Here is a 20,399-nt window from a genome sequence, read left to right as displayed (position 1 = left end):
TGAACAACAATAGATATTTACCACTGGAAAGGCAATTCACCGCAGTTTTGATTAGTGCAAATGAAACTGTTTTTTCACGGTAAACTAAAATGAAGTTTATATATTTTAGGGCTAAGTTTAAATCGTTATTTTGAGTTTTCTGATGTCCCAGAATGGTAGAACTACTGTTTAACATGAATGCAAAATTAATATAATAAAGTGAACCGTAACTGTACAAAACTCACTTATAAGGAAACATTAATGGACTTTTATCAGCCGCACAATGAAATAAAAAATAGTATATTCAGTCCTTTTGTATGGACCAAGCACAAAATAAATGAGTATTAAATATGCAGTATATCATTTTTAACTGAGTTCATCATATGTTTTCCAAAGGTGAAATTTTCTTTACGGGTAAGTTTATAGTTTTTTGTTTACTTGCAATTTTCCTTTTAAAAGTAGTAATCTTTAAAATTACACCAGAACAAGTTTCATAGCGTAATCAGTCCCTCCACAGACAGCGATCAAAGACAAATGTCGGCGGGGAAAGTTGCCCCCAGAGACAAGTCCCCTCCCCCCGGGGTGACAAACGTACTGGCAAACTCCCGGTGACCCAAAGGGTTAACTGTTACCAGGTAAAGGCGAATAGTAAAATCTTGAGAAAAACAAAAATCTTGCATTAAGGTTTAGAATACAAATAAGGTTTACAGTGAAGGGCTTATGAATATAAGAGGGAAAAGAATGAAGTTGAGTTATGAGTCCTTACAGAAACAATACGACATTTCTAGGAATACGATGGAGTTATACTGAGTTTTCTTTAGATTACTATACTAAATTTCTCTCATCCTCTGTGAAGTGGACTCTTTTTTTTTTTTTTTATAACGTTTACACATTTTGCAGTATCGTAAAAATATAATTATTCTTACATGTTTAAAAGTAAATTATAGTAGTTGAGCTCAGGCTGACCTAGTATGGCTAGCCTGAGCTGGATTAACATAAATTACTTTTAAATTTTTACAAGTTTACTTTTAAACTTATTGTAATAAGAATGTGAAAAACGCTATAAAATTCTCCACCTTCATAGAAGACGAAAGAGAGATAGTATGGTAGTCTAAAGAAAACTCTCAAATGAAGCCATGGATGGCGCTTGTTTCAATGACGGCTAACAGGATTTACACTTGGCACAGCAGTGAAAAGTGAAAGCCGATGGTAAGAACCAAGAGGAAACCTAGCCACTGGAGAGAAGAACCCTAAAAGAGTCAGAGGTCTGGTTAACCAAATCATTTATAACTAATTAACCTATAGCCACTGGAGGGCAAGCCAGTTCGGTGCTGTTCTAAGCCCGGACAAAATAGGAGGGTTGGTGTCAGCGAGGGTATACTGTCGTTAAATGGCTGTCAAAGCCAATTATGGAATGACCCTTTCAAGATACAAACAGCTGGAGGAGGCGTATTTAAAAAGAGCTGACAAGAAGAAGGAGAATTCTTAATAAACAAAAGAAAGAACCTGAATATTAAAAGCTATTTTGTCACAGCCTTTACGTAATGTAAACGGTTAAATAAACAGATTAATCCTTTTATTATTCTCGCCAATAAACTGGAGGTAATACTTCTTGCCAGTGTGCGTTTGCATGTTGTAAGGGATTCTTCCTATAACCTTTTCAATTCTTCTTCACTTAAGAGTAAGACATTATAGGACGTCGTCCTATTTGCAGTCAGACATTTCTCAAGATGTCCAGCTTAGACTTACCTCCATTGAAAGGATACAGCTCAGGATTGAATAAGCAATGTATTATTGATTTGATTGAAATCAAAAGCGAGATAGAATTTCTTATCCACATCAGGAAGGACGGTATATGACTCTAAGGCGTCCACGTCTGTCATAATCAGCTGATCTTCCCCATCAACAGAGTTGAGGGGATTGAGTACCTGGAAGGGGAATAACCACATACATTAGTATAAAAAGAGTAGGGAAAAAAGTAGCGTGAGACTCGTTTTCTTTGCACAGAAAACGGACAACAACGTAACTTAACGGATTTTTTTTTTTTTGGGGCGTGATATAGTTCTTTGTTACTTCATAATAAGTACGTTAAAACACCACATTTATTTTAAATATTTAGTATCAGCTGTGTATCAAAGCAAGTCAGTTTAGCAATTTGCTAGCGTAAAATCCCATTCATATTGAAATTATGATGATTCTTGTATAACTAATAGAACCAGTTGAAGTTAATTATGAAAACTCCACAAAAGTATTTCTGTAACTTTGTCTAAAAAGATTTTCACTTTAAATAAAGATGCCTTCCATCCTACAGTTCACTTGTAAAGTTCCCAATCATATGAAGAAAAAAATCATTGACAAGAACAAATATTCAAATGTTAGTTGACTTGAAAGGGCATTTGCCATTCGTCACCCGTAGTGGCTTCTCAGTTACTTCGATGTGTTTTGTGAAGTTTCAGATCTTTTCTATAGAACCTCAGATGTCTGTTGAAATGATTCTATTATTTAAAAAAAAAAATAGATGTTTTTGCACGCTATTTGACTTAGATTTTCATACGTTTGCATTTTCAGATTTAATTGCTTTTGCATCATACAATCTTAACACGTTTGTTCAGTAAGTTGACGTTTTTCAAAAAGGTGTGGTATCTTCATAAATTCATAATCTGAGAAATCCCAACGTCTTTATTTTATTTCATTTTATTTGCCATATATCTATAAACCAAAAACATAATGCCGTTAATACCCTTACATTTTCATCTCTCTCTCTCTCTCTCTCTCTCTCTCTCTCTCTCTCTCTCTCTCTCTCTCTCTCTCTCTCATTCTTTAAAAAAGCGTAAATAAATTCATCTTTGTTTATAATCCTTTTAACAGATTCGAACCTACTGTATATATTATACTGACTATTTTGTCGCAGAGAAGTTCTGAGAATTCACTTTCTGCATTCAAAATCCATGTTTTTGTGCGTGTTTGCCTTTGTCCTTGGCCTTTGACTTAAGATTTCTGTAATTTGGTAATATATATATATATATATATATATATATATATATATATATATATATATATATATATATATATATATATATATATATATACATACATATATATATATATATTATATATAAGTATATATATATATATATATATATATATATATATATATATATATATATATATATTACCTAGAAATAACTGTATATAAGTCTATGTGTCCATCCTTTAATATTTGCTAATTCAAGCAACATTTTCAAAATACTCCGTAACTCCCTTTCATCTTGCTATTGGCCGTACAAAATAAAATACGATACACCAAAAAGTTCCGGCAATTCAATACCTTTGGCACTCTCTACATTCCCCTGTGCCCCTCAAGCCAAAAAGGACTTTTTTCAGCGTGAAATAGTAGAACTACTCACAATGCCAGGTGGATAACTCGGGTTGTAGAAGAGAGGTTCCTCTGGGTCTTGCTCTGGTGCCGTAGAGTACCTTAAGATGGCGCCTTGGTAGCAAGCGTTTTGTCTGGGGAAAAATTACAGGCTTTCACGTATTTTGCTTTGATTTTCCCATCTCGTCTTCTTATTTAGTTTTTCTGTTTTTCATTTATATAGATTTTATGTCCTTTTATTTTTTTTTGTCTGCATACCACATTTTTTTCGAATTAATTTGTTGAGACCTTTGTTTGGACAGCACTGAAATTATTTTACATATTCATCTATCTTGCAAATTATTCACGCATGTCGATATACGGTTATCTGCTAAATAGAATGTTTGTAGTTATGTAATGAAGGTGTTAAGACTGGGCTTGAAATATTTATTCGCACTTCCTTTGTTTTACTGGTGCACAAATGCTGTCGATTTCTTGCTTGTTACCAAAATTATTATCCAGTTTTGACAGATAGGCCCGTAAACTGTTATGTACTAAGCCTAACGATAATGATGAGGTCAAAGCTCTGATGGCAAGTGCTACATTAGGGTATAACAAAGTTTTTGTCATAAGAATGTTAAAGGTTTTGCAAAAGTTTGATCGGCGTTTCCTTGGAGTAAAAAGTTATCGAAAAATCTAGCTAATAGGAGCAAAAGCTGTTCAAAGGATTTTGTCAGTACTGATCAGACCAAGGCTTGCAAAAAATATGCATGTGCAGTGCATATTGTATGGTATGAATGGTTATCTAACAACAGCTATTTATGCAAGCGTCTTTATACTTTATTTGATGGTTTAGAATTATTACTAAGATGTTTAAATTCTCTGCCCTTTTTTATGCGCGTTGCTTCATTACTTCATATTCCTAACATTCCAGGAAATTCTTTACATTTTCTATCTCATCTGGTCCATGTGATAGTTTGCCCAAAGCATTCCATTTCCAGATTATGTCCTGTGCACATATTAATACACATGATGGCGTATCAGCTAGCAAGATTGTTTGAAAACATTAGAAAACTCCATCACCACAGTATCCTTAATACATAATGTTCTCTAAAATAGTGGAAGATTTAAATGTTAGGTGTTCCTTGTCTGTGCTCGGAAGTTAGCAGGAAGGAATGGTTGTGTTGGGGGTGGGGGTAGGGGGGAGGATGGGGAAGTAGAGGGTGGGGGTACTCACTCGCAGTCAACAAGTCCATTGAGCCTTATCCAGTAGTTCCCAACCTTCCCGTTGGCGTGGACAATGACGTCGAATCTCTCTCCTGCCGATAAATTAATTGAATTGAATATTGACTTTAGGCCAGGCACTGGGACCTACGAGGTCATTCAGCGGTGAAACTGAAATTAACAGTAAAAGTTTTGAAAGGTGTAACAGGAGGAAAGCCTCGCAGTTGCACTGTGAATTAACTGTTAGGAGAGGGTGGAAAGTAAGATTGAGGAAAGAGAATATGAAAGGAGGTACAGTAAAAGGAACGAAAGGGGTAGCAACTAGGGGCCGAAGGCGCGCTGCAAGGAACCTTAAGTAATGCCTACAGTACGCCGTACGAAGTGCAGTGACGGCACTAGCCCCCTGCAGGGTGTCGATAAATTAGTTTCAGGTTAAATTCTGGGCTACGTACTCCCGCTTGCGATTAACTCAACCACATAATATTACCTTAAATAAAAAAGATAGAACTGTCATACTCAAGGACCAAGGCTAAATTACTACAGGCTTAGTCTATGAATCTTACTCATAAAGACAATTCCGAGAAATTCCATTGCATAATCTATTCACTCACTTCTCTCCACATAGTACTAGACTTAATTTTTTATAAAACGCACACATTATACAGCACTTGATATATATATATATATATATATATATATATATATATATATATATATATATATATATATATATATATATATATATACATATATATATATATATGTATATATAATATATTTGCATATATATATATATATATATATATATATATATATATATATATATATATATATATATATTCATCAATTGCCCGTCGTAAATCAACAGGGTTTAAATAAGGAACATCAACGTTCTTCACGAACTATTAGTGAATGCTAGTAATCAATTCCACTTTCGTCATTACTGAACATTTTCAAGTCAAAACCCCCCAAGCCACCAACGATGAAGAAGCCAATGGAATGCATGGTTTGTGAAGTACAAGTTAACTCAGATGAAAAGGTGGATCAAAATTTCCGATATCGTCTTCTTTTTTTTAAATAATGGAGGACGATAGGAAGTTTTAGGAAGGAGGAAGAGAGAAAGACACAAAGATGGAAAGAAGGGTTTCATTATCCAGCAAATGCAATAGTATGTACAATGTAAAGGGGGAATAGCACGGTGTGTGTAATGGGATCTGACGCCCTGCTGATAAACTTGCTTTATAGGTACATGAATCTACTAATGTTGTTGGAAGTTTTCCGTACCGGAGCTCAACACGAGTTCTGAGTTTAAGTGTAAGTACGACAGGGAACGTTTCATCTGGAACCACTGAAACACACACACACACAAGTGTGCGTACATACATACATGCATACATATATATGTGCGTGATGTCTGTGCGCGCTTCTTCATGTTATACTATCGTTACATTTCCTGATTGGAAATTTGAACTCGCTGATGCATCCCGTTTCTCACAACATCTGTGCCACTCTTTTACAATAAAACAGGTCCACAATCATCTGTGAGACTTATCACAAATGTCAGAGTTATCAAGGACGCGTTTTTATCTAATCATTCTCGTTAAAGTACAAGTAGTCTGAGGAAAATTTGTATTTAGAAATAAATGGATTTCTGATAACAGAAAAACCACAGTTTCTGTAGCGGTCTGCGTTGGTTGGATACTGGACTGAGTCATTCGTATCTTCTGAGTTTAAAATACTCCTGTTGTCATTAAATGAAGAAAAGTTACATAATAGCAGAGGGCATCGATCACGAAGATTAATTTTTGTATATCCATATATCTGAGATGTAAAGAAATATGTTTAAGATAAACAGAATTTCTAGCGTCCAATGCCAGATGACCTGAGGGGCCTCTGTGAAATTCCGCAAGTAGGTCTGGGTCTTCCATCCCTTCTGGCGCTAGCCGGAGCTCAGCTGATACTATCAGGTCCTATTCAGTGTTCTTTTTCTCTCTATTCATATGCATTTGATCAAGCCTACTCTTCCTGGGAGAATATACACATTACCCACGTCCAATCTCTCTTTGCCTATTCTTTGGTTCCCAAACATTCCAGGCGTCCTTGTCATGTCACTGGAATTCATTTCCTGTCTTTCCAATTTGATTAAGAGTTCTTAGCGCCCCCATATGCCTGAGACTGGGCGTCATTCCTAAATTGGGCCTGTCCATTAATGTGGCAGAATCCATGGAGGATTCATTGGTAGATACACCAAAGGATAGTGAGTCCCCTGTAGCACTTACTTCCCAGTTAAATAAGGCTAATGAGCATTGACGTCGCCTACTGGGTTTTAATCCAGGCGTCCAGAGTTGAAGCTGAGGATACAGAGCACTCAGTACCTTAATCCAATCCATCATCCCACTGCCAATGACTTCTGTTGCTCGTCTTGAGTTTTAGATTGTGGTTCTAAACTTTAACCAAAAGGGTGGTAACCCTGCAAAGCAGCAGGATCTTGTGGGATCCTAATCTAGGTACTACCAGCTTTAGACAGCCTGGACCTGGTGCTCACTATAATAGCATGCAAATTTATCAACAGAGTAAACCACCAAATGTTCACTAATTAAGAAGGGACAAAATGAAGGTTGTACATTGTATGGACACACCAAATGGCTTTCTGACGAAAACCGATTCACTATAAAGGTGATGTACATTTCTCATTCCAACATACCTTCTATTATGAACTGCTGAGCGCGATAATGACTAAAGGAAAATTGCTGATTGCAGCGACACATTTCTTCTGATTTAACTCCAAAAATACAAACAAGAAGATTTTATTAATTTTTCGAATCAGTATTAGTATCTGTGCTGCCAGCATAATTTCAACAGGCAATTGTTTAAGGCCAGATTTTCGGGAATCTTCGAAATAAACCAAACTATCATTAGCCAAATTTAGATTGTGCTTTCTACCAAGAAACAACTATCAAAGTACCAAATTTTTTAATACAAATACGAATGGTCAACAAACTATGTATTTTCGCTGAACATTGTTACTTTCTCCAAAAATTAGTTGACAAGTTAAATGCCACGTGCAAATTACTAAATAAATTACAAGCACCGCCTACTCCCTTTGAAAACCGATGAACAAATCACGAGAAATAATGACTACTCACCGGAGTAAATGACCAAGGAATCAACGGTTATAGGAACAATGTCATGCCCATCCGTAGAGATGACCGTCATTTGGTGGTCGTCAATGCTGACGATGATCGGGCAATTGAGACCTCCTGCATTGATCAAGCGGAGTCTGTGTCGGAGACCTGGGGTCACTTCTATGATTTCTCTCGGCACGTTGAAAGCTTCTACGCCCCCCTCCTGCGCGAACGAAAGAAAAAAAATACAGTGGTTTTGAGGTTAGGTGATGAAAGAGACACAATTAAAGGTAATGCGTAAAAATGTAACGAACAAGGTGTGTTTTCTCGACATCGGGCCTTTATAATAGTTTTCATTTAAGGCTTCAAACATGATAATTTGAAGCTAGAAACTAGGATTGTACAGCAAATTGTGTGGGTTTTTTTAATATATATATTTTTTGGGGTTGTATCTGTAATACTCAGTCAGTTCTGATGACCTACTTCGGTTAAATGTTGAATAAGAAATGAATGCTGTATTTCAAGTTCCTCTTCTTTTCTTATTCGATAGGTGTTAAGCCTTTGTTCTACCTCACCGAAGGATAGTGAGTTCCCTGCAGCTGACTTAGTTCCCAGCTAAGTAAAGCTAATGCCACATCTACTTTTCCCTCACTGTAGAGCTTAGCAATTGCAAACGTGTAGGATCGCGTGTGTGCACAGTTGGTTTTCTATTTACTAGATATTGTATAAGTATGAATTGCTTCTTCTTAGCCTAACATTCTGTGCCGTGAAAGATTTAGTTTGCGAATGGCTTCCTATATTGTGAAGAACGAATCCTGTACAATATTTCAAAAATTGAATGAACTGATTATAGGCTCCTTGCCCTTGTTTTCAAAATGTTTTACCTCCCTCTCTAATTACCCGAAGATTTATATACCCACCTGAGCCATCGTATTCACTCCTTTCCCGTTAATTAAGATCCCCTCAGCATAATCGTCCCCAGTACTGTGATAGCGACCAACATATTTATCAAAAGAAGTTACGTGTGTCCAGTCCTGCAGGACCAGAGCATCGGAGAATGAATCTACGTCGTAGAGGTAACTTTGAGGGTCTTCTTCCTGACGAACAACGAAGGCGCCGAAGACGCCCTCGCTTCTATGAAGGCCTGGGTGGTAGGAATACATTGGTTAAATTTTACTCATAGGCAGCCATAAAGAGGAGTACACCTAGGCCTACACAACCTACAGGCTATATATCGAAGAGGAATAATTTTGATTAGAACTCCTGACTTCCGATGAAGAACAAATGTCGTACAAGCGATAAGGTTTAGGGAAAATTGATGTGTAACGATGTTAGCTGAGATTTTTACAGTAAATGATTTGACATAAAACTTACATAAAGGTCAGTTGAAGTGACAGATGGAAAATATTTTTATTGGGTGTCAGTGTTGATATTACAGAGTATCTTCGTATTTGTTTTCTGTGGCCGTCTTTGAAATATCATCTGCTTTTAAGTTTCGCATTCATAAGTTGTTTTGAAATTGCTGAAACATGCAACATGAATCTAGTAACGCTAAGCTGGAAAACTATATTATATAGTTTTCCTTGGGCACCCCAAGGTATTACAGTTACCATCAGTTCAGACAAAACTTGTTTAGTTTAAAATCTCCACATTTTTTTTTTTTTTTTTTTTTTTACGTAGGAGGTACCTGGTTTTTGTTGATTAATGATAGCGAGAATTGTATTCCAGAATAAACAAGCATGTCTTATAGGAAAATACGTTTTCTTTCACTGCAATATCGTTAGAAAACGCGTTAAATGTCGAGCTTTATTCTGGTAAACTTTCAGAGCTGTCCATGCGCCTTAAGTATGAGCTTTATGTTTCCCCTTTACCTCACCAAAGTTATCATAGAATATTGATTAACATTAGTACAAATACATGGAGAAAAGGGTAGAACTATATAGTAGCTCCGCGTCGGCGACTGCCTTCTATCTTAACTTTTTCTACAGTTTTTTGGTTGCTAATTATGAATTTACCTTTAATTTTTGGCGCTCGAGTGTAATTAACCTGTAATTAACCCCTGAAGTCCATCTATCAAGGGGTTTCCATACGCGATCTTCACAAGACAGAGCACGGGTACGTCTGTTTCGGACGGTTCATATCCCGTCCGGCAAGTGCAATAACTTGTTAACATATGGAAACCCCTTGTTGGATGGACTTCACGGGTTAATTACAGCCGACCCCCCAAAAATAGCGTTAAATTGTAAATAACCAACCAAAATACTATAAGAAACTGCCATTTCTCGCTAAATACCCGCCGTGTATCTATTACTTAGAAATACGCCTACCAATATTAGTACAAATACACGGAGAAAAGATAGAAAACCGTCAGTGGACGAGAAGGAAAGACGTGTTCAGAGACAGTCCTTTTCAGCTCACCTATGTGCGAGTGCCAGAAGGAAGTCCCAGGGTTTGTGGCGATGAAGTCGTATCTGAATGCACCTAGAATTGGGCACTGGGTAACGTAGGGAACCCCATCGTTGTACTGTTGATTGTTCATGTGCTGTCCATGCCAGTGGATGGTGGCAGTGTCCGAAAGTTGCCAGTTGTACACGTCGACTACCACGCGATCTCCTTCGCATACCTGGAGTGCGGGACTTCGTTGTATCTTGAGGAATTATATGTTACAATTCTTACCTGCGTTCTGAACTTGATTTCATAGGATTTTATAGCTTCCAGAGATATCTTTGCAATTCGTTTTATTTTTGCTATACAAATGTGTCTTTGGTTTTCTTCCAAAAATTAACCATATGGATTTCTGAAATTCCAGGCTTAATGACATTATTGTGTTGTCAGAATGTAACACTTATTGTGGCTCTTTCGTCAGTAATATGAATGTAATTTCAAGCTGATAACTTTAATGCTCTGTTACTGCTAGAATTTCCTTAATTCCCCATTCAGTGATTTCCTGACACCATGTTTCTGCAACTCATTTTGCCAATTATTCTTTTGTTACATCAGACTTGAAATATGTAAATTCCTATGGCTTCGGGATAATATACCTATTGATTTTTTATTTACGTATGAAGAAATTTTGACACAATGTTCCGTTAGTCTGTTACTTTCAATTCCAAAGAAGGGATGGTTGTTCATTCACTATCTGTTTTAGTATCATATTAGATATATTATATTAATCCAGTTTTCTATATTGATTTATATCCTTGTATTATGGCGCTGTTGAAAATCTCTTCGCCGATAAAGATAATCACCTTCTCTAATACTCAGGTCTAAACTCCGAATGATAATCGCTAGGAAAGCTTTGATCGAGTTTTTCTTCTGATCTTAGAAGCTGCAGACATTAGAAAATGCAATTGATGTTTATCCCATTCCATTAAAAAAATCATAGGCTCTTATTCCAGTCCTTAAAGAAAAATCATAGGTTCTTATTAGAACCCCCTTTGAAAAGCAATATACCCTTAGTTCTGCCCCTTCAGAAAATAAAGGACTCTTATTTTAATCCCTTATAACAATATGCTCTTCTTCCAACCCCTTAAGAAAATAAGCTTTAATTCCTATCGCTTTACACTTTCATAAAAAAGAAAAGAAATGTATTTTATTCCAGTCTATTAAGAAATGGTGTTCTTATTCTAATCCTTCATTAAAAGAACAAGGTCTCTTTGTATCTAACTGACTTAGCGACCTTGTTGTCTTAATGATAATATCTATGAAAATTTCAGAGCGTCCAAACCATATGATTATATTAAACAAAAAACTAAGTGTACGTATATGTACAATAAATACATATATATATATATATATATATATATATATATATATATATATATATACATATATATATGTATACATATATATATATATATATATATATATATATATATATATATATATATATATATATATATATATATATATATATATTATATATATATATATATATATATATATATATATATATATATATATATATACATGCTTTAAATCACAATGCCAAAACGTTGTTTCATACCTGTATGGCTGGTCCAGGTAACTGCCTGTTGACAGCCAGAAGGGGTCTTGAAACTCCATCGGCTGCGATGCATTCGGGTCTACTGCAATCGCTTATGTTCTGTGGGCAGTTAAAACAGGCACGGCCCACGGTGTGGTACTCTTGCATGTGAAATTCGTACATGCAGGTCCTGGTGTCACCTTTTACGCATGCACGTTCGCACTCGTGCCCAAGGGCTGAAATACGAAAAGCAATGTTAACTGTTTAAGTGTTTACTTGTTCTGAAATCACACCCAAGACTCGTGTTCCTGCCGCCGTCGAAATGAGAGGAAATTAGAGTAAAAAGTCATTGGCACAAGGATTCAGGACGCAATTATTTGCTAGACAAGCCGTCTATAAAAGCTTATGTTCTCATTAATCAGCGTCGTCGCCTAGGATGCAATGCACGAGAATATAAAAGAAAGAAATATTTTTCTAGCAAACTATGCCAGAACTTTTGATGGTGCGATATCATCAGAAAGGCGCCTGTATTCTCTTGCAGTATTTCTGTTTAGATTTCTTTGAGTCAGGCAGACTGTGTAATATGTTTTTCCATGACAAAAGACCTGTGCTGCCTCTTCTGATTTTGAAGCTAAACGAAACCATAACCTAAGTTGTAATTGTAATTCTATGTGCGTGTGTGTGTGTGTGTATGTAAGTGCTACATTAAGAGATTAAGAACGAGATTCTAGAGAGGCCTGAGAAAGAGAAAAAGGAAGATGTGCGAAGAGGAAATTATCAGCGTATGAATGAAGCTGTCACTGAGAAAAGAGCAAAGAAGGAACAAAGCCACGGGAACGGAACAGATGTATGAACATCAACTGCAACAGATGTAGACCTGACTGATAAGAAACTTAAAGTTACCTGGGAGACTGGTTTATTTAGCCTTATGACATAACAACCCGTATGTGTTGATAAAAGATAAAAGTATTTCCCAAACATCCTGAGGTAGGGTGGTGATCAGATAAATGTAAAGTAAGAAAATCCGGCAACTGATCCAACCCTCCCTTACATAACTAAAATTGATGAATGGGGGCAATGCTAAGATAATCCTGGCGTTAATTGTTTAATCAGATTTGTATGTATATGTATATATATATATATATATATATATATATATATATATATATATATATATATGTATATATATATATACATATATACACATATATATATCTCTGTGTCTGTGTGCGTGTGTGTGTGTGTGTGTGTGTATGCGAGCGCGCGTCTTTCTGCCTGCCTGTCTGTCAGTCTGTGTAAAGTGAAAAGGTTATACATGGCATACAGAAACTGGAAAGGCTTCTGACGGAATCAACCAGAGAGGCAACGTGCTGGGTGCTGAGAATGTGTGGTACAAAAGATTGGTTATTTGATGTGAAACTAAACTGGATCTGAGTCAAAGGTTTGATATTATGTTTTCATGGTTTCACACTTTCATCATCTATGGAATGATGCGAGAAGTCAGAGAAGGGCAGCAGATATAGATGAAAAGCTGTAGGATAAGAAAATGAGTCTTGAATAGAATGTAGAATGAATCTTTCATGTTTGCAGATGAACCAGTGCTGGTTGAGGCTATTTAAGAGAAACTTTATATATAAACTATATATAATCTTTGTATAAGTGAGCAAGAGAAAGGTTTGGGGGATAAAGAGAATTCAGGAAGACTGACTGATTTTATGAAATTTCGGGTGTCAAGCTGGGCCCTGGGCCTTTCAGCGCTTAATGCAGTGAAAAGGAGTTGGAGTAGTTGGACAGAAAGATAAAAAGATCCAGGAAATAAATAAATGAACCCCACAGTTGCACTAAGGAGTAATAGTTAACGAAATTGGACAGTCAGACTGAAAAAGGAAGAGGGAATGGAAGTAAAGTAAAAGGCTAAAAAATTGGTGCAGCAAGGGGTCGAAGGGACTCTGCAAATACCCTTTAGTAATACGTACAGGAAATCAGGAAGAATGGAGCATAGAATGTTGATAAATGTGATGGAGAGAGAAGAAGATGATTCGTTTAAGTAACCTGGGAATAAATATAACGGATAAGGTAGATTGAGAGAGCAGCTGAGTCACAGAACAGGTGAAGCAACAAAGATAATGGGGTTATTGGAAAAGACTGTGAGAAGATGGATTTGAGTTATTTGAGGAAGTAAAACGTGGAATGTATGAAGGCATTTTCGAACAAACACGCCTTCACAGAAATTAGGTACAAACTCCAAGTTTCCTATTTCTCGATTCATGCTTTACATAATTCCCTCCATCGACCTGCCTTGCAGGCCAGACTCTTTTTTTACTTTAGTTCTACAGTGATTTACTGCGTCAGACCCTTTCCATATATTGACAATCGCCACCCAATCTAGTAGGGATATAAGTCCACAAAGTGAAACAGGTATTTTAAATTGTCAACTAAGATTAAAAGATTTTTAGTTAACTTTATCAACATTATTCCTTGTCTTGATGAAAAAATACACAATTTGTTTTAACAAGCTGTCATATATCCTTGAATAAAAATTACCCTTGTGGAGCACATGTAACCCAAACACCCGTACTCATATACGATTTATTTCTGTGGAGAACTAAGTAAATCTATATTGACTGCATTGTTTTATGAAACTGAATAGGTTCTTAGTTTCTTAGTACTCAGCTGAACTTTGCGTCGAGTGTAAGATTTTATTTTTCGAACTTCGTTATCTCTGTGGAGGCTCAGTTGATGAAGCCAGTCTTAGCTACATTTGAACAACTTATTCTTAAATGTTTTCTACAAAGGAAGTTAACATCATTTACTGTCTTACCTGAGACCACCATGAGCATGATGCAGGTCAAGTAGAAGAGACACGTCTTCATGGCGATGGTTGATGTAAAGAAGAGCTTTTGAAAAAAGGCAGAGTTAAACTTTGGTAATGAAGAAAAGGAATGTGGATTTCAAAAAGGGGAAGAAGAGTTCTTAGCTGCTGCTGTCGCAGAAGTATCGAGTCACTGTTGGCTGCTGGCAGAAGGGAAGAAGGCCAGGGGAACCTTGTGATCACTGTCACAGAGATTCCATCTGAGAACGGTGCCATCCCGTGTTCTCTTTTATAGCTGCTCTGTCCAAGGCCATGTCTGCAAGCTTCGCCTTACTGCGCATATTTGGATGAAAAGTCCTTGAACTTCCTCCTACTCGTCTTCACTGCATCTAAAAAAATTTAAGCGTTGACTTTCATAGCTTTTAGCAATATTCATTTTTAACTGAATGAACACACTTTACAGCAAAACCTTCACAACATCGGCCTCTTCGCACACCTACGCAAGAAGCTTATCAGCAGCTCATTCATGACCCCTTCGTTAACAGCACCATTCACCTCCGTTTGCTAGTTCTTCATTGGGAGGGTGGGTAGAGCTCTCGGCTAGCACGCTGTTGGCCCAGCGTTCGAGTCTCCGACCGGCCATTGATGAATTAGAGGAATTTATTTCTGGTGATAGAAATTCATTTCTCGTCATAATGTGGTTCGATTCCACAATAGCTGTAGATCCCGTTGCTAGGTAACCAGTTGGTTCTTAGCCACGTAAAATAAGTCTAATCTTGGGCCAGCCTAGGAGACCTGTTAATCAGCTCAGTGGTCTGGTTAAACTAAGATGTACTTTTTTTTTTTACCTCCATTTGCTCACATTCTCTTGTTTCCAGGATATTAAGGAGTCTCCTTTTCCGTACTACTTCCATACCATCTACAGAGCACTTTTTGTTTTCCTCTCTTCTACCCTCCCGATACTCCCAGAGCATGCACTCTTTCCATCTACCTATCGACTCACATTCTATAACTTGACCTAACTCAAAATGCTCTTCTCCATCCTTTTACCGACGCTCTTCAACCTCGTAACTGTCCTGTTTACCTCCGCAACGGTCGCTTCCACAAGTACAACTTGCGGCTCTTTCACACCAGTGGTTACTCAAAATATTATTTCTGCAATTTTCCAGCGTCACTGATGTCAGTTAGGGATCTCAGGATCATCTGCCCTAGTTTATTGCATGAAATGATGCGCCATTAACTCTCTTTTACTCATTTTTCTCTCACGTTGAAGGCAAATAAGAGAGTTCCTTTACGCTTTCAATTACCCAGTGACTTCCACTTGTAATATAATCATGTAATTGACTGACTGATTGATTTATGGAATTTAGAGTGTCAAGCCAAGCGCTGCGGCATTCTCAGTCATTCAGCGCTTAAGACAGTGAAAAGAGGGTGTTGGAATCATTGCACAGTAAGATAATGAGATCCAGCATCATGAAGGAAATACGAGGACCTAAAGGTGGATCTGGCAGAAAAGCCCACAGCTGAACTAAAATGTAACAGTTTGAGATGTTGGACAGCAAAACTGAAGAAGGGAAGCGGGAATGGAGGTAAATTAAAAGAAGGTAAAAGTCTACAAAGAGGCTGGTGCTAGCGCCCCATGGAACATTCCAAACATCCTTTAGTAATGCCTACAGTGCACCATTTGACGACTTAGTGCACTGACGGCAACTACCCCCTACGGGGATAATCATGTTACGAGATCACAGAATATTCTTATCTCAAGTAACCATACAGAGTAGCCTACAGTTTTATAATCAGTAAACTTGGGATATACAAAAATGGTTTAATTCACGAAACTGTTTTTGAGTCTGTTGTATACCGCAAGCGACTGTTTTTTTTTGTTGTTGTTGTTGTAATGCTTTAATATTATAATATTCTCACATTAAACTTTATAAAACGATTGAAATTTCTTGTGTCATCAGTAATAGGATATCCCTTTTCGAAGTCAAAATTACTTAAATATGAAGTGGAAATTTCTAACCTTGTCTACAACACGAGATTTAAAATTATTTGTGCAGCGAAGGAGTCATCCACCATTCTAAAACGTTTAATTCTCTCGCAAAAGTGTCAGGTTTTTTCAGTAGCCAAACGGTAATGAGTTAATGGAACTTACTAACCTCTTCTACCACACGTCGTGATGAACTGTATTTAAAATGAAAGGTTATCAAAACCATTTATGAGCTTCTTCTTATAGTTAGTATTACTATTGTATATATATATATATATATATATATATATATATATATATATATATATATATATATATATATATATATATATATACATACACACATATATATATATATGTATATATATATATATATATATATATATATATATATATATATATATGTAGATATATATGTGACTGTAAAATATTTTCTGTTAAAACAGAATTCCATCAAATATACAGTACTGTAAAGGGAGCCCATAGAAACGCCAAAATGTGGAAAATATAGGCTATATTTCAGAGATCGAACTGTCTCTCTCCTCAGGCAAATAGTGAATGAGAAAAAGTTACAGAAAAGTGGTATTAATACCAGAAGATCCATAGGTCAGCCGTTAAGTCACTCCAGTTGATTTCTCTTTAATATTCTTAATCGCTCCCTTATATTTGATATATATATATATATATATATATATATATATATATATATATATATATATACACATACATATATATATATATAATATACATTTATATGTATATATATACATAACCAATAGATAGATAAATAGATATATAGGGGGATAGATAGAGCTATATAAATAAAATTAACGATTTCTTTCCTATATATTTCTTGCCAGTCAAAAGGAGAGTATAATGTTCTAGCCTTTGGTAAAGTACGCAGCTCATAAAATGTAATTTCTTTAATGAATTTCTATAATTTGCCCTCTATTCTTTTTCTCTACCTCCGCTGGTCCTTTTTATATAACGTTGGACTTTGGTCAACCAGCGATGCGCTTTGATAAAAACCAACGTCTCACGTATGCTACGCAACTGGGTCCCGAGACGAAATTGCGTCTGAGGGGCGATGGTTTCTTATCACTGAAAGAGAATTTTTCATTGACAATGTCTTATTTCGTGCGAAAAAGCAGCTGTTAAATCAGTCACCTTGGTGACACTAGTCAAGCCCGTGGGCTGTCAATGATTAAAAGAGTTTTGTTATTAAACTACGACAATTTTACGGCAGGTATCGCCTGATGTCACTTCCTCTCATTGTATTGTGTCTCGAAGTTGCATGAATCTCATGCATGATAACGTCCTTCAAAGCATTATTTTTTCCTGATAAACATGAAACTTTAGCGAACTGCACCAGTCTTTTATTGAACACTTCCCAAAAATGCTCTTCAAATCAGCAGTGTAAAACCAGATGAGCAGAATCTAAACTAACTGTATTTAAGGTCACTGAGATTATCTCTGACTGAAAATGCAAAAAATGAAATCGGTCGTTGGGTAAATAAGCTATCGCTGGGAAACGTCTCTTTTGAGTGCTTAAAAAAATTCAAATGGTTGCAATTGTAATAAGGTTCGCGAAACTTAGAAATGAATTACAGAGAATTAATAAAAGAGCTTTTTGTCATTTTGCAATTACTTAATCTTGATTCTAATCTGAAATGTTGAATTCCGACATTGTAACATTAAAAACTCACTTGAGTCAAATGGCAAACCACTAGAACATAGCTAAAAGAGCAACTTGACCAAACCTTTAGTTCAACATAAAACCTCTTGCCTCATGAAAGCATCAAAATTTCCTTGATTGCGTAATGCTGGGCATACTTAAAGAGGAAGTACTCTAACAAAAAATATATACTTATCACTGTGAAATGACAATTCTACTATTCTCTCGAGAAAGGCGAGCAAGGTCTACTTTTTTTTCACCAAAAGTAACTACCGAGGCTCCATTGCATTTGCTATCTACAGTTACGAAAATAACGTCGTCATCAAGTTGCTTAAAACATTTTTTTTTTTGAAGAGTGACGACGTCTTACTCTCATTCTCAGATTTTGCCTTCTTAAGTAGTTAAAAGAAAGCGACCAGCTCATTTTGATGTCATATTTTCTCTTTTCAAAAAGGCAACCCTTTTCAGAGGAATTTCTAATGGATTCAACGCCATATTATTACTGATTTAAAGAATGGTCTCTCTCGTTGAGCGCTTGCGAAATGGCTGACTGGCTCACAGAATCAAGAAGCCCCTTCTTACATTTACATTTTTTGGCAATTCTTTTCGGAGCTGTTGTCTGATTGTTAAAATCTCTGAAGTCAACGACTTTATAATAGCTGTTAGCCCTTTCCATATGATTTTTAGAAATATTTTTACGATTAAATGTCCCATAACTTTACAAGTCATTTTTATCATTAGCATACATAATTGCGTTTTCGTTTCTAAACAGCCTAGATTGACCTGGTCCTTTTTCGTTCCATTTATTGAAAATTATATAGAGTTACGGATAATTTCCATTCTTTGATCGTTTAATTCATAATTTTCAGTTTTGTATTTACAAAAAATAATCTTTCAGCGCTTTCCATTTTAAATAAATCTTAGTTGTCCCAATCTCGGTGATGTAAATATATACTCCTTGTAAAACCGAGATACAACTTTAATTGTTATATAACGCAACTCCAGTGGTTGTCTTAACAGTAAAGTGAAAATGTTTGTGTTCGTTCTACGGTTTACTACGTGAAAGCGTGCTGTTACAGTGAGATTCCAATGATATGTACCGCTCAGTTATTATATAACGTCGAGAACGAGTGACGAAACCCTAAGAGTATTCGTCCATCGTCTCTGAAGTCGACTTCAAAGAAAAAAAAATCGTCAGTATAATTATGAATGTTCTTATTCAAGTTCCTTATCGATGGGGATCCGTTGAATTAATGGTGTGATGATTAGAGGGTTGCGTGACTGACTGCACCAGTGTAAGTGTGTACGTGGATAATACTGCGAGATAGATTTTAATAATGTGGGCCTCCTAAGTGTGCACTGTCAGTATTAAAATCATGCACTTGTTTATGTACACAACACAAGCACACACACAAACATATATACACACACATGTATATATATATATATATATATATATATATATATATATATATATATATATATATATAATGCTTTTATTCCCATTTTGTATGTACATACAAGGATATAAGTGCATGATCTTAATATACAGTATATATATATATATATATATATATATATATATATATATATATATATATATATATATATATATATATATATATATATATATATATATATATATATAATAATAGAATAATTTGAGAGAGAGAGAGAGAGAGAGAGAGAGAGAGAGAGAGAGAGAGAGAGAGAGAGAGAGAGAGCAGTGTCTCTTAAATGCACGTGGTCATGGTGTGTGTGTGTGCACTCGCGTTTTTTACATAATAAAAACATTATATTCATGTGTGGATTCTTATCTGCGCAAGTTTTTCTTGGCAGACCATTATTTCATTTGATTCTTGACTTATAACGTAACAAATATATTAAATTAAATAATACGATTAAAGTGAGTCTATCCTATTGCAGCATTCCTCAGAATCGGAGGATTTGCTGACAATACTAAATGCTTAAAATATTTTGTTTCAGATTTCCATCTGAGAGAATAAGCGACGATTTCACAAACAATCAGAAAATAATTCTCACAATTTTTATTCAGTTTCAGCATCTTGCTTTGTTTTCTGAAAAGGTACTCACATTTTAAAAACAATTACAGGTAGATACAGAATGATAACACTAAACAACAATTGAAAAAAATATACCAAGAACTAAAGATGAATGCTGACGACTTATTCTGACAACGATTAACAATGTCTAAGGATCCCATGAATAAACGAAGAGTTAATAAGAGATAATA

The 20,399-nt window shown here is 35.8% G+C and overlaps 1 protein-coding gene across 1 annotated transcript in view; it reads right to left on the bottom strand.

Moving 5' to 3' along the window:
• Positions 1-14,746, bottom strand: part of LOC136833708 (uncharacterized) — a 20,780-nt gene extending 6,034 nt beyond the window's left edge. The window contains 9 exon segments of the mRNA XM_067095898.1: positions 1,729-1,765; positions 1,767-1,907; positions 3,387-3,489; positions 4,572-4,653; positions 7,705-7,906; positions 8,604-8,827; positions 10,102-10,306; positions 11,690-11,904; positions 14,490-14,746. Coding sequence (XP_066951999.1) covers positions 1,729-1,765; positions 1,767-1,907; positions 3,387-3,489; positions 4,572-4,653; positions 7,705-7,906; positions 8,604-8,827; positions 10,102-10,306; positions 11,690-11,904; positions 14,490-14,541 — 1,261 coding nt within the window. The 5' untranslated portion in view covers positions 14,542-14,746.
• Between the last annotated feature and the right edge of the window lie 5,653 nt (positions 14,747-20,399).

Source organism: Macrobrachium rosenbergii, chromosome 52, assembly GCF_040412425.1.
Source record: "Macrobrachium rosenbergii isolate ZJJX-2024 chromosome 52, ASM4041242v1, whole genome shotgun sequence".
Classification (NCBI taxonomy): Eukaryota; Metazoa; Arthropoda; class Malacostraca; order Decapoda; family Palaemonidae; genus Macrobrachium; species Macrobrachium rosenbergii.
This window is presented reverse-complemented; position numbering and strand designations above follow the sequence as displayed.